Source organism: Salvelinus sp. IW2-2015, linkage group LG5 (genome assembly GCF_002910315.2).
Source record: "Salvelinus sp. IW2-2015 linkage group LG5, ASM291031v2, whole genome shotgun sequence".
NCBI classification, from domain to species: Eukaryota; Metazoa; Chordata; class Actinopteri; order Salmoniformes; family Salmonidae; genus Salvelinus; species Salvelinus sp. IW2-2015.
Window position 1 is genome coordinate 11,259,634 of NC_036844.1, and position 15,163 is coordinate 11,274,796.

General features: G+C 47.9%; 1 protein-coding gene across 1 annotated transcript; it reads right to left on the reverse strand.

Moving 5' to 3' along the window:
* Positions 1-624: 624 nt before the first annotated feature.
* On the reverse strand, positions 625-5,896 carry LOC111963903 (betaine--homocysteine S-methyltransferase 1). Its single transcript, XM_023987467.2, has 8 exons — positions 5,784-5,896; positions 5,161-5,293; positions 4,847-4,959; positions 4,128-4,319; positions 3,802-3,949; positions 2,113-2,295; positions 1,742-1,970; positions 625-1,479 (listed from the first exon to the last, which is right to left on the reverse strand). Exons 1-8 carry the CDS (start codon positions 5,811-5,813, stop codon positions 1,299-1,301), a joined length of 1,209 nt encoding a protein of 402 aa, XP_023843235.1. The 5' UTR covers positions 5,814-5,896; the 3' UTR covers positions 625-1,298.
* Positions 5,897-15,163: the final 9,267 nt, after the last annotated feature.

A 15,163-nucleotide genomic window follows, 5' to 3' on the forward strand; every position in this document is an offset into this window, starting at 1 on the left:
CGCTCAGCCCAGTCAAACAACTGTTGCTGCTAGCTACTGCACCCCAATGGTGCGAACAAACTCCCTCACGCGCAACAGCGCAGTCGAGCGGAGTCTAGACACCTACGCTTCCGGAGACAACCGGAAACCTACCCTTTAAGGAATACCTAGGATAAGATAAAGTAACCCTTCTAACCCCCCCCCCCTTAAAAGAGTGGTTGTTCCACTGGATATCATAAGGTGAATGCACCAATTTGTAAGTCGCTCTGGATAAGAGCGTCTGCTAAATGACTTAAATGTAAATGTTAAATGTAAATGCAGCTAAAGTAATTCCTGCAGGGTCAGGTAAATTCTTGCAGGAATCCAGCAGAACCTGCAGGACTTTTTGTAAGGGTYGAATGACAGTGAAATAGCTTTTTCSTACTCATTTGGATTGTACTTTGAAGCTATTTGGTTATTTGTCATTTCAGAAACATTTACAATAATGTTTTGGAAATAAATCAATTCAGATTTTGCTGCGATTGTCTTTTTTCAATAGTTTTATCTTGGTATTCTGTGTATGTAAGAGTATTTTGGTAGCTTGAGGTTTCAAAACACCAACATGTTGATAGGATACCCCACACAATGAAGAAATGTCATCACATACAAGGTCAAGTGGAAGTTTATTGAATCAAACTACAGTTATGAAGTCAAAACTTTCATTTGGTATAGACATTATTTGGCACGAGATGTATTCAGAACTAGGCTATGCTACATTCTTTACCAGCTATTTAACATTGTGGTCACAGTAGGTTCGGTAACACGCTTTCACTTTTATTTCTAATCTTATGCGTTTCAATAGTCACAAGATCAGCAGCACACTCTGGAGGACGCACCACCGGGGGCAACGTTTTGGTTTGTTTGTTTAACTCACAGTACMTATCAATGGCTTGATGATTGCTGTAACATTCTGTCTGAGTAAGGCACATATCAAGTTTGAAATCCAGTTYTTTAGAAATTAGATGCATCTCTACCATAATCACTTTAGAATTATTACAGAAGAGAATACAATGGAGCTATACCATCTAGAGATGCTGCAAATCTGAATGAAATCATAAGAATAACTTTTGGTTCACAAGATGGTCCTAGAAATCAAAACAGAACAATAAGACTTCCATCTAATTATTTTTGTTATGTAAACTTCTTTAAAAAGGGAATGTGTGGGAGTTCTCCCCTCTGCCTTTATCAAACCACAACACACCACTCCTTCAGAGTGCACGCCACTCCTTCGGTTTTCCTCCAGYGGGCTCCACCTCCCTCTCCTAACCCAGAAAGAGTGCTCAGTGGCTGGCCTTGGCCTTCTCAAACAGGGGTTTGAGCTCTTCCTGGCTGGTGGCCTCTTTGTGCTGCATCAGGTCGGCATGGCCCTTGGTGACACCCCAGCTGTCAGGGGTGGACATGGAGGGACACTTGGGACGGCCGGATGCTGGCATCAACTTCTCCCAGTAGTCACGGCGAGCCCTGGGGGAGAGAGGAACAGAGGGGGAAGGGAGAGGTGGGGGATTGAAAATGTAAAAGGTCAAATGTATACTCCAGACATGGGAGTAATAAGCTGGTAATAAAATGGTACAGTACTATGTCTAACCTCATGTGTTTTACAGTAACCATTTAAGTTAAATAACTGAACTTTTGCAATTTTGGACTGGAGTCATATAAGGACACTCCTTTGTGGTTCCTGGTATCTAACTAATTTGTACCCGTGTGGTGTATACGGTCTCCTTACCTGGCACGGACCCATGGCTTGGTGTGCATCTCCAGACCAGCACCCCAGTTACCGTGCTTCTCTGAGGCAGCGGGCAGGCAGCCTCTCTCTGTGGCCAGCTCCTCAGCCACAGCCCTGATGTGGTAGGGCTCGAAGCCGCAGCAGCCGCCGATGAAACGGATGCCAACGTTGAATGCTTCCCTAGCGTACTTGTGCATGTCCCACCTGGTCAGAATCCTGGGCTCCAGACCTGGGGGAGAGACAGACATGCAGTCAGAGAGAGGGAGTTGGAAAAGAGAAGAGAAATTAGGAGAAAGGAAGGAGGAAAGAGAAACAGAAAAAGACGACCTAGTGGGCAGGAGAGAGATGGCGATGGAGATCTGTGTACGTACCGAAGGGGAACTCTGGCAGGTCGATGAATCCCTGGCAGTTGCAGTCAGGGGTGTGGAAGGCCAGAGGCTGGACCATGTAGTGGGCCTTCAGCCCCGCCCTCTCCACACCCTCCTTCATCATTTTCACCGTCTTCACACAGGTCATGGGGTCAAAGTGACAGTTGATGCCCACAATATTGGCTCCTGTTGAGAGAGAGAGTGTGCATATAAACTCAGCAAAAAAAGAAACGTCCTCTCACTGTCAACTGCGTTTATGTTCAGCAAACTTAACATGTGTAAATATTTGAATGAACATAAGATTCAATAACTGAGACAAACTTAACAAGTTCCACAGACATGTGACTAARAGAAATGGAATAATGTGTCCCCGAACAAAGGGGGGGGGGTCACAAGTCAGTATCTGGTGTGGCCACCAGCTGCATTAAGTACTGCAGTGCATCTCCTCCTCATGGACTGCACCAGCTTTGCCAGTTCTTGCTGTGAGATGTTACCCCACTCTTCCACCAAAGCATCTGCAAGTTGCCAAGTTGCTCACCCTCCGATCCAACAGGTCCCAGACGTGCTCAATGGGATTGAGATCCGGGTTCATCGCTGACCATGGCAGAACACTGACATTCCTGCTTGCAGGAAATCACGCACAGAACGAGCAGTATGGCTGGTGGCATTGTCATGCTGGAGGGTCATGTCAGGATGAGCCTGCAGGAAGGGTACCACATGAGGGAGGAGGATGTCTTCCCTGTAACGCACAGCGTTGAGATTGCCTGCAATGACAACAAGCTCAGTCCGATGATGCTGTGACACGCCGCCAAGACCATGACGGACTCTCCACCTCCAAATCGATCCCGCGCCAGAGTACAGGCCTCGGTGTAACGCTCATTCCTTCGACGATAATCGTGAATCCATCCATCACCCCTGGTGAGACAAAACCCCAACTCGTCAGTGAAAAGCACTTTATGCCAGTCCTGTCTGGTCCAGCGATGGTGGTTTGTGCCCATAGGCGACGTTGTTGCCGGTTATGTATGGTGAGGACCTGCCTTACAACAGGCCTACAAGCCCTCAGTCAGCCTCTCTCAGCCTATTGCGAACAGTCTGAGCACTGATGGAGGGATTGTGCGTTCCTGGTGTAACTCGGCAGTTGTTGCCATCCTGTACCTGTCCCACAGGTGTGATGTTCGGATGTACCGATCCTGTGCAGGTGTTGTTACACGTGTCTGCCACTGCAAGGACGATCAGCTGTCCGCCCTGTTGCGCTGTCTTAGGCGTCTCACAGAACGAAAATTGCATTTATTGCCCTGGCCACATCTGCAGTCCTCATGCCTCCTTGCAGCATGCCTAAGGCACGTTCACGCAGATGAGCAGGGACCCTGGGCATCTTTCTTTTGGTGTTTTTCTGATTCCGTAGAAAGGCCTCTTTAGTGTCCTAAGTTGCCATAACTGTGACCTTAATTGCCTGCCGTCTGTAAGCTGTTAGTGTCTTAACGACCGTTCCACAGGTGCATGTTCATTAATTGTTTATGGTTCTTTGAACAAGCATGGGAAACAGTGTTTAAACCCTTTAAAATGAAGATCTGTGAAGTTATTTGGATTTTTATGAATGATCTTTGAAAGACAGTGGCCTGAAAAAGGGACATTTCTTTTTTTGCTGAGAGAGAGATATATCTCTATCTATAGCTAAATGAAGTCCCATACCAGCTTTGACCAGCCGGACGGCACAGTCTCCAGGGCTGACTCCGTTGAGGTCTCCGTCAGGGCCGATACACAGAGAGGCACACACTGGCTTGCCCGAGGTCTTCAGCACCTGCACAGCCCACTCTGCCTCCTCCACGTGCTCAAAGTACTGCACGAACACACAGGGTAAAAAAAGTGACAACCCAAGCAATACAGAAACCAGCATTGTCCAAGTGAAGATCCTTTGCACATAGAATCGGTCAGGTCAAAATCAGATTTACGGTATCAGTGTGCCATGTGGGCAAGAAGTGGATCTACTATATGAGCGTACAACATGCTGTTCCTACCTCTGCAATCATGAAATCGACGTTCTTCTTGACGAAGACATCAAGCTGCCTCTTGAAGATGCCCTTGACCTCGTCCTCACACTTGCAGCTCAAGTAAGAGGGGGTCTGGGAGACCCCGCCCGCCACCATCGCGTCGCCCTCATTGGCCACCTCCCTGGCCAGGTCACAGGCGGCCTCGTTGATTTGTGTGCCCTGGTGTAAATCAAATATTGATTAGTGTACAACCCTATTGATGTAGTTTGAGGTAGCCTACAATGGTTGCGTTCCCCTGCTCAGACGTTGCATGCGTCAACCAATGTGTCAGTGTCACGTGATTGACTGACAGATTGCTATATCATACGATGTGATTAGCTGATACAAAAAATACCTAACCAGGTGTTGTAAGATCTGGCAGGCATCAGCAACACCTGGGCAGAGGAACACACCCAATGTCTTCTATATCTATCACCGTTGTGAAACCTGCCAAGTAGGTTCTACCCCAGGTTGGGAAATAAATCAGTGCTGAACAGAAGAACAGGCTTCATTCAGGCTTCGAGAGATGTATAGGAAACCTGATTTACAGATAGATGGAATAATTATTTATATAAACTTTTATCCCATTCAGTCATTGAACAATCTTGCTTAGAAATGCATGGCCAAACTGTAACAGCAGAATGGGTCTGGCATTCTCATTCATTCCTCTTGGTGAGTTTTCCCAACAGCTGCAGACGGATACTCACGGTGAAGCGCTGAGCGTTACCCCTGTTCTCCAGTTTATCGTCGCTGGCGTAGAAGGTGAAAGTCTGCATGACATTTGACCCCGCCCGCAGGAATTCGCGGTGCAGCTGTCTCACTGGAAACGAGAAGAGTAAGTGTCACTCACTCATATGGCTTTTTGCTAAGTATTTATTTACAACTTCACGCTCTCTCAACTTCATCTGGTTGAAAGATGTGCGTCTGATGGACAAGTTGGAGAGGCTTCGCTAAATGCTATGTAGGCTAGCCTATGACTGGTGTGCAGGGTCCAGGGAGTCAAAGATTAGATATTGTTTACCAGCCTCGGGGTGCTCGGCGGCAGCCTCAGGAGTCCAGGGACCCGCCTTCACATAGCCCCTCTTCTCCAGGGCGAAGACGAAACCTCCGTCCCCAATAACAATCTCGCCTGCATCCAGGCGCTCCAGAATGTTCTGCACAAACATTGCATAATTAGCTCTCCATTCTACAAGTATGAAATATGCACCCGCAATAAATGCGTAAAAAGCTCCCTGAATGAAATACGCAACTGGTAAACGATTGCATTGTTTCCCAAACTGGGTCCTGGGGACACCAATGGGTGAACATCGCACCCCATGGGGTCCCGAGGACCGAGTTTAGGAAACGCTGATCTAAGGTTATATAATAGAGTTGTAGTAGAAGCTTATGTTAACCAAAGTCAATGAAGCATGCACTATGGATTTTTTTGAATATATTGCGCCAAACAAGACCAAGGGGTTCAGATGAAGTTAGAACTAAAATAAGCATTTTGATCCCTATAATAACATACTCTTAACTCTTAACACCAAAGCAATACATACATTAGCACCTTTTGCAATAGTTCTGCAAAAGGCTAAGTGCATTACGCAATAGGCATGCATYCCTTTACAGCCATAATGATGGTCATATTAAGTCTCGACTTACCCTCTTAGCTCCAGCTGGTGCCATGATCATTGGTGATTGCACTTGTACTTAAGACACTCCTTCTCAAACACAGGCTTCSTCTAGATTTTGAGAGGGTTTGATACCGTGATCCGTTTGCCTTTATAAGCTGAAGGAGGGGTGTGGTGTGCACTGATGTCACTCACAGTCACACAGATCCGCCTGCTCCTGCTTGTTAAATAATCAATTTTTCTCTGCATCTACAGTGCATTCGAAAAGCATGCAGACCTCATCACTTTTTTACAGCCTTATTCTAAAATGGAAAAAACTATAAAAAGACAGAAATACCTTATTTCTGACATAAAGCCCTTTCACTACATGAACAACAAACAAGAACCAAATTCCTCATTGAGAGGGGGGAGCACTGAGCAAGCCTGCAACTTCACTTACCGGAGTAGCTCAAACTGCGCATGTTATCTCCATGAGAGGCCATCTTAACCGACTTCATTTGGCTTCAATGCGCTATTGAGCCATTACATAGGAATGAATGGTGTCACGTGATCGATGGCTTTGTCCATTCATATATACAGTCATTGGTGTCACTCTGATCTTAAAATCGTGTCTCGGCAGAAATGTGTATACAGTGCATTCGGAAAGTATTCAGACCCCTTCCCTTTTTCCACATTTTGTTACAATACAAATGTTGTTACCATACTAATTGTAATCCTTCTAAAATGGATTATCCATCTAATCCATCTAAACTCAGTGTCTCTGTACATTTGCCAATGGTTTTGTAAATCAATACTACGTGCAATATTTCTTGGATGCTACTATGATTACGAATAATAATGAATGAATCGTGGATAATGATGAGTGAGAAAGTCAGAGGCATGCATATCATTATCCCCTAAAATGCTAACCTCCCTTTTTTTGTAATGGTGAGAGTTAAGAGGTTAGCATGTTTTTGGGGCATGATCTTTGTGCATCTGTAACTTTCTCACTCATTATTATTCTCGATTCATTCATGATTATCCGTAAACATGAGAGCATCCACATGAATGTAGAAGTGTTCAGAAACATATTGGAATCTTATTTACAATAAAAGTGGCTCCAAAATTACACAATATCAGGATCAGTGGAGATCTGCCTTATGTTAGTGTTGTGTTCTTGGTTTTGTTGTTTTATTAAACCGTTTCACCTGCACCTGCTTCTGACTCACTGCCCCGTCATTACAGAATACCAACTCAAAATATGGAAGCAGCAGGACAACCGGACATCTCCCAGATGATCGATGAACAAGGTTACCTTCTTCGTCAACACCATGATCAGCTGGCTCAACTGGGGACGGCCATGGAAGATGTTCTCCGCAGTCTACAACGTCTCAACAGCGTAGGATATTCTAGAGCCAGTCTACCCAACGAGTCAGTACACCAGCCCATCCAGCAACKCGCTCAGGTCAGTGATGCCCGTCTATCCCTCCTGGAGAAATATGACGGGACACCATCCAAATGCCGTGGCTTCCTCCTTCAGTGCTCCCTCTATTTCACAAATCAGATGGGAGCCCCCACCACCGAGAGGTCTAAGGTTACCACGGTTATTTCTCTGCTGACTGGGCGGGCATTGTAATGGGCTACGGCCATCTGGGAGAGAGGAGAGGAGGAGCTTGAGTCTTATGAGGGGTTCATGGCTCTGTTTAAATGTATTTTTGATCATCCTGCGGAGGGCAGAGAGGGAGGTGAGCATCTGCTTCAGCTCCAGCAGGGGAATCAGACGCCTACTGAGTATGCGCTTACCTTCCAGACAGTAGCAGCTTCCAGTGGATGGAATGAGCCGGCGCTGAGCACGTTATTTAGAAGAGGTCTGCGCAAGGAGGCCCAGATGGAACTGGCCTGCCGAGATGACAATATCACCCTGGACGCACTCATTGCGATGGCCATCTGTCTGGATAACCTCCCCTGGGAACGTCGGCATCTTCATCGCTTCTCTCCCTCCTTCGGCGAGTGTTCGGGATCAGAGCCGGAACCCATAGAGGTAGGGGTCACACGCCTTCCTGTGGCGGAACGACTCAGATGGATACAGCTGGGGCTCTGTCTGTACTGTGGCCAGGGAAGGCACAAGCACCAGCGGTGTCCATTACTTCAGTATCCGGGATCCACTAGAGCAGAGGGACGGTCACGTGATGTTACATACCCTGGACCATGAGTGAGTATTCCATCTACTGCTCTTCCTGTTATACTCTTTTTAGTACCCATCACTCTGGCTGACCGTCCCTCATGCCCTGTGTCTACAGCTTTAGTGGATTCCGGCGGCGCGGGGAACTTTATGGATCAGACCCTTYKCTCCTCTCTCAATATTACTACCTACCCGCTCTCCTCTCCTTTTCCGGTTCAAGGTCTCGACTGTCGGTCTCTAGGATCCGGAACCATCACACACACATCACCCAACCACTCACCCTCACCGTGGAGCCCAATCACCAGGAAAACATCCCCTTCTTCATCACCAGTTCACAAGATCATCCTCTGCCTACCTTGGCTTCAGCGCCATAACCCTACCATCTCATGGTCGAGGATGAGAATCACCGACTGGTCACCTGAATGCTTGAAGACCTGCTTCCCTGTCCCCTGTGGTTCCACATCGGTTGAGAGTCCTGTGGTTGCCCTCCAGCCCAACATCCCAAAGGAATATCAGTATCTAAGGGAGGTATTCTCCAAGACCCGCGCTACCTGTCTCCCTCTTCATCGCCCCTGGGACTGTGTCATTCCCCTTTTTTTCAGTGCTACACCTCTGCGCAGATGCATCTACCATCTGTTGGTGGCTGAGACCCAGGCCATGGAGGACTACATTCAAGAGGCACTCCTACAGGGTTTCATCCACAGGTCCACGTCCCCTGCATCGGCTGGTTTCTTCTTCGTGGCCAAGAAGGAGTGAGGATTACGTCCTTGTATCGATTAACATGGACTCAATYACATCACCACGAAGTATCGGTATCCTCTCCTGCTGGTGCCATCAGCCATCGAGCAGCTCCATGGGGCCCGGTTCTTCACCAAACTGGACCTGGGAGTGCCTACGATCTCATTCGCATCCGGGAGGGGGATGAGTGGAAGATGGCGCTCAGCACGATGTCTGGTCACTGCYAGCGCCGTCGCTGCCCCTCTCATCTCCCTACTCAAGGGTGGGCCTCATAGGTTGTGTTGGCCTCCAGCAGCCAACGAGGCCTTTCGTCTCCTCAAGGGGTGTTTCACCACCGCCCCCTTGCTGAAACACCCAGATCCCACGCTACATTTGTGGTTGAGGTAGACGCATCGGAGGTAGGTGTGGGGGCAGTTTTGTCACAAAGTGTATCCTTGTGCTTTCTCCAAGAAACTGTCCACCACAGGGAGGAATTAAGACATCGGCGATCAGGAGCTCTTGGCGGTGAAGTTGGCATTAGAAGAGTGGAGACACTGGCTGGAAGGTGCCAAGGAACCATTCGTCATCCTCACCGACCATCGGAACCTTGTACATATGGACAGCGAGGAGACTGAATCTGCACCAAGCAAGGTGGGCCCTCTTCTTCACCAGGTTCGACTTCACGCTGACCTATCACCCAGTTTCTAAGAACATCAAGGCCGATGCCCTGTCCCATATCTACAATTTGGGAGAGGGTCCTGTCCAGAGGGCATCCATAATCCCATCCTCCCGTGGGTCGTGGGTCCAGTGGTCTGGGACGTAGATGTGGACATTCGCCAGGCTCTAGAGAGGGAGCCCGCACCCCGGAATTGTCCTCCCGCGTGCATCTACGTTCACACAGGGATTGGCTGCTGACCTGGGCACACACAGCTGTCGTCGCTGGACATCCAGGTATTTCTCGCACCATCCATTCCCTCACTGAGAAATACTGGTGGCCCACCTTGGTGTAGGATGTTAAGCGGTATGTCAACTCCTGTTCTGTGTGTGCTCAAAAAAAGTCCCCTCGGAATGCTCCAGCAGGGAAGCTCAAGCCGCATCCCGTGCCTCAGCGACCTCGGTCCCATCTACCCATTGACTTTGTTACTGATCTTCCCCCTGATGGTTTCACCACCATTCTGGTGGTAGTGGATAGATTTTCCAAGTCATGTCGTTTAATCCGTCTTCCTGGTCTCCCCACTGCGCTCCAGGTCACTGAGGCACTCTTCCAGCAGGTCTTCTGGCATTAAGGTCTTCCAGAGGACCTCGTCTCGGACCGTGGCCCCCAATTCACATCCCGAGTATGGAGGGCCTTCTTAAAGAAGCTCGGGGTCACGGTTAACCTCACATCCGGGTATTGGCCTCAGTCTAACTGGCAGGTGGAGAGGATGAATGAGGAGCTGGGGAGGTTCCTGAGGAGTCACTGTCAGGACCGGCAGGGTGAGCGGACACGTTTCCGTCCTTGGGCAGAGTACGCTCAGAACTCTCTACTTCACTCGTCCATTCGAGTGTGTTTTGGGTTTCCAGCCGGCCGTGGCCCAGTGGACCCCAGGCCAGACCGCGGCTCCTGTGGTAGATGAGTGGTTCCGGCGCACGGAGGAGGTGTGGAACAATGCACACATGAGACTACAGCGCGCGTCCATCGTCAGAAGGAACAGGCAGACCGTCACCGCAGTGAGACCCCAGTGTTCCATCCTGGGGATTGCGTCTGGCTCTATACCAGGAACCTGCCACTCCATCTGCCCTGCAAGAAACTGAGCCCCCGGTTTGTGGGGCCGTTCAAGGTTCTCCGGAGGGTCAATGAGGTGACATACAGAACACAATTACCCCCTCACTACCGTATCTCACCCTCTTTCCATGTCTCCCTTCTCAGGCCGGTGGTTCCTGGTCCCCTAGCTGATGCTGTCCCCCACGACACACCTCCACCCTCCCTGGACATCGAGGGGGGCCCTTCGTACGCTGTTAGATCCCTATTGGACTCCTGACGTCGTGGGGGTCAGCTCCAGTATCTGGTGGACTGGGAGAGGTATGGCCCAGAGGAGCGGTGTTGGGTTCCGGTGGAAGACATTCTGGACCCCAACATCATCCGTGATTTCCACCTTCGCCGCCCGGACCGACCCGCTCCTCGTCCTCGGGGTCGTCCCCCTGGTCGGCATACGACGTCGCCAGAGTACTAACCACCGGTCCTGGGATTCATCATTACGCACACCTGGCACTCATCATTATGCGCACATGTTAACATTATGATTCACACCTGGACTCCATTACCTTCATAATTTCCTCCCCTTTAAATGTCACTCTCCCATGTTCACTCACCAGTTGGTATTGTTCRTGTGTATTGGCGTTCTGCCATATGTTAGTGTCCTGTTCTTGGTTTTGTTGTTTTATTAAAACGTTTAACCTGCACCTGCTTCTGACTCAACGCCCCATCATTACAGTATAGAGACAAAGTGGAGTCACAATTCAACGGCTCAGACACGAGACGAATGTGGCAGGGTCCACAGACAATCACGGAATACAAAAGGAAAAGCATCCATGTCGCGGATACCCACGTCTTGCTTCCAGACAAGCTAAACACCTTCTTTGCCCATTTTGAGGATAACACAGTGCCACCGACACGGCCCGCTACCAAGGACTGTGGATTCCCCTTCTCCGTGGCCYATGTGAGTAAGACATTMAAAAAAAATTATGTGTTAGGTTTGATGCATATTTTGGAAGTTAACTGAATGTGTTTTGTGATCTTTTATTTGTATTGTCAGAACTCTCACCTTGCATCCATTTTTTTTWWATTCTTCCACGCAACCCTTTTTTAAATTTAACCCTCGCAAGGCTGCTGGCCCAGACGGCATCCCTAGCCATGTCCTCAGAGCATGCGCAGACCAGATGGCTGGTGTGTTTACGGACATATTCAATCTCTCCCTACACCAGTCTGCTGTCCCCACATGCTTCAAGATGGCCACCATTGTTCCTGTACCCAAGAAAGCTTTGAGAGACTAGTAAAGGATAATATCACCTCCACCTTACCTGTCATCCTAGACCCACTTCAATTTGCTTACCGCCCCAATAGATCTACAGACAATGCAATCACCATCACACTGCCCTATCCCATCTAGACAAGAGCAATACATATGTAAGAATGCTGTTAATTGACTATAGCTCAGCATTCAACACCATAGTACCCTCCAAGCTCATCATTAACCTCGAGGCCCTGGGACTGAACCCCGCCCTGTGCAACTGGGTCCTGGACTTCCTGACAGGCCGCCCCCAGGTGGGGAAGGTAGGAAACATCACCTCCACTCCGCTGATCCTCAACACTGGGGCCCCACAAGGGTGAATGCTCAGTCCCCTCCTGTACTCCCTGTTCACCCATGACTGCATGGCCAAGCACACCTCCAACTCAATCATCAAGTTTGCAGATGACACAACAGTAGTAAGCTTGATTACCAACAATTACGAGACAGCCTACAGGGAGGAGGTGAGGGCTCTGGGAGTGTGGTGCCAGGAAAACAACCTCTCACTCAATTTCAACAAAACAAAGATGATCATGGACTTCAGGAAACAGCAGAGGGAGCACTCCCATATCCACAGACAGACCACAGTGGAGAAGGTGGAAAGCTTCAAGTTCCTCGGCGTACACATCACTGACAAACTGAAATGGTCCACTCACACAGACAGTCTGGTGAAGAAGGCGCAACAGCACCTCTTCAACCTCAGGAGGTTGAAGAAATTTGGCTTGTCACATAAAACCCTCAAACTTTTACAGATGCACAATCGAGAGCATCCTGTCGGGCTGTATCACCCCTTGGTACGGCAACTGCACCGCCCACCATCGCAGGGCTTTCCCAGAGGGTGGCGCAGTCTGCKCAACGCATCACCGGGGGCAAACTACCTGTCCTTCAGGACACCTACTGCACCCGATGTCACAGGAAGACCAAAAAGAGCATCAAGGACAACAACCACCCGAGACACTGCCTGTTCACCCTGCTATCATCCAGAAGGTGAGGTCAGTACAGGTGCATCAAAGCTGGGARGAGAGACTGAAAACAGCTTCTATCTCAAGGCCATCAGACTGTTAAATAGCCATCACTAGCACATAGAGGCTGCTGCCTACAGTCGTGGCCATACGTTTTGAAAATGACACAAATATTAATATTCACAAAGTCTGCTGCCTCAGTGTCTTTAGATATTTTTGTCAGATGTTACTATGGAATACTAAATTATAATTACAAGCATTGTCAAATGCTTTTATCGACAATTACATGAAGTTGATGCAAAGAGTCAATATTTGCAGTGTTGARCCTTCTTTTTCAAGACCTCTGCAATCCACCCTGGCATGCTGTCAATTAACTTCTGGGCCACATCCTGACTGATGGCAGCCCATTCTTGCATAATCAATGCTTGGAGTTTTTGTTTGTCCACCCGCCTCTTGAGGATTGACCACAAGTTCTCAATGGGATTAAGGTCTGGGGAGTTTCCTGGCCATGGACCCAAAATATCGATGTTTTGTTCCCCGAGCCACTTAGTTATCACTTTTTCCTTATGGCAAGGTGCTCCATCATGCTGGAAAAGGCATTGTTCGTCACCAAACTGTTCTTGGATGGTTGGGAGAAGTTGCTCTCTGAGGATGTGTTGGTACCATTCTTTATTCATGACTGTGTTCTTAGGCAAAATTCTGTGAGCCCACTCCCTTGGCTGAGAAGCAACCCCACACATGAATGGTCTCAGGATGCTTTACTGTTGGCATGACACAGGACTGATGGTAGCACTCACCTTGTCTTCTCCGGACAAGATTTTTTCCAGATGCCCCAAACAATCGGAAAGGGGATTCATCAGAGAAAATGACTTTACTCCAGTCCTCAGCAGTCCAATCCCTGTACCTTTTGCAGAATATCAGTCTGTCCCTGATGTTTTTCCWGGAGAGAAGTGGCTTCTTTGCTGCCCTTCTTGATACCAGGCCATTCTCCAAAAGTCTTCGCCTCACTGTGCGTGCAGATGCACTCGCACCTGCCTGCTGCCATTCCTGAGCAAGCTCTGTAATGGTGGTGCCCCGATCCCGCAGCTGAATCAACTTTAGGAGACGGTCCTGGCGCTTGCTGGACTTTCTTCACAACAATTGAACCGTTCTCCTTGAAGTTCTTGATGATCCGATAAATGGTTGATTTAGGTGCAATCTTACTGGCAGCAATATCCTTGCCTGTGAAGCCCTTTTGTGCAAAGCAACGATGACGGCACGTGTTTCCTTGCAGGTAACCATGATTGACAGAGGAAGAACAATGATTCCAAGCACCACCCTCCTTTTGAAGCTTCCAGTCTGTTATTCGAACTCAGTCAGCATGACAGAGTGATCTCCAGCCTTGTCCTCGTCAACACTCACACCTGTGTTAACGAGAGAATCACTGACATGATGTCATTTTGATCCTTTTGTGGCAGAGCTAAAATGCAGTGGAAATGTTTTTTTGTGATTCAGTTCATTTGCATGGCAAAGAGGGACTTTTCAATTAATTGCAATTCATTTGATCACTCTTCATAACATTCTGGAGTATATTCAAATTGCCATCATACAAACTGAGGCAGCAGACTTTGTGAAAATGTATATTMGTGTCATTCTCAAAACTTTTGTCCACGACTGTATATACATAGACTTGAAATCCAAGGCCACAATAAATGGAACACTAGTCACTTTAATAATGTTTACATATTTTGCAATACCCATCTCATATGTGTATGTACTGTATCCTATACTATTCTACTGTATCTTATTCTATGCCGCTCTGACATTGCTCCTCCATATATTTTTATTTTCTTAATTCCATTCCTTTACTAGATTTGTCTGTATTGGGTATATGTTGTGTAACTGTTAGATATTACTGCACTGTCGGAGCTAGAAGCACAAGCATTTCACTACACCCGCAAAAACATCTGTTAAAACATGTGTATGTGACCACTAAATAATGATTTGATTTGACTTGACATCCTTTAAGTTATGTACTCAATAGTTCCCTCAGGTCCTATGGCCTTTTAACTATCCCAAAGCCTAGAACTGAGAGGCAGCTTTTAGTTACTATGCCCCCAGCCTCTGGAATAGCCTGCCTGTCACGTCTACTCCCCCTCTCCGGTGCTCAACGTRGCTGGTTTACTAATCACTGACTCTGACAACTATCATTACGTGCACCACCGCCTCATCATGAGACACACCTGGACTCCAACACTTCACTGATTACCTCCCCTATATCTGTCACTCCCTTGCTTTCATTCCCCGGCCAATATTGGTTATGTGTTTCATGTCCAGACGCTACTCTTGTTTTTGTACCGTTCCATGTTCATTGCATTATTAAACTCACCAGCTGCACCTGCTCCTCGACTCCCAGCGTCTATGTTACACTGACAGAGAATCTGAGGGGGGCCAAAACTGTGGACATATTTATAAGATCTTAAAACACAACTTTTTAGCTTTGCTTTTTCCTTAGGTTGCTTTTTAGTCGTTCAGTTTTTGTCAA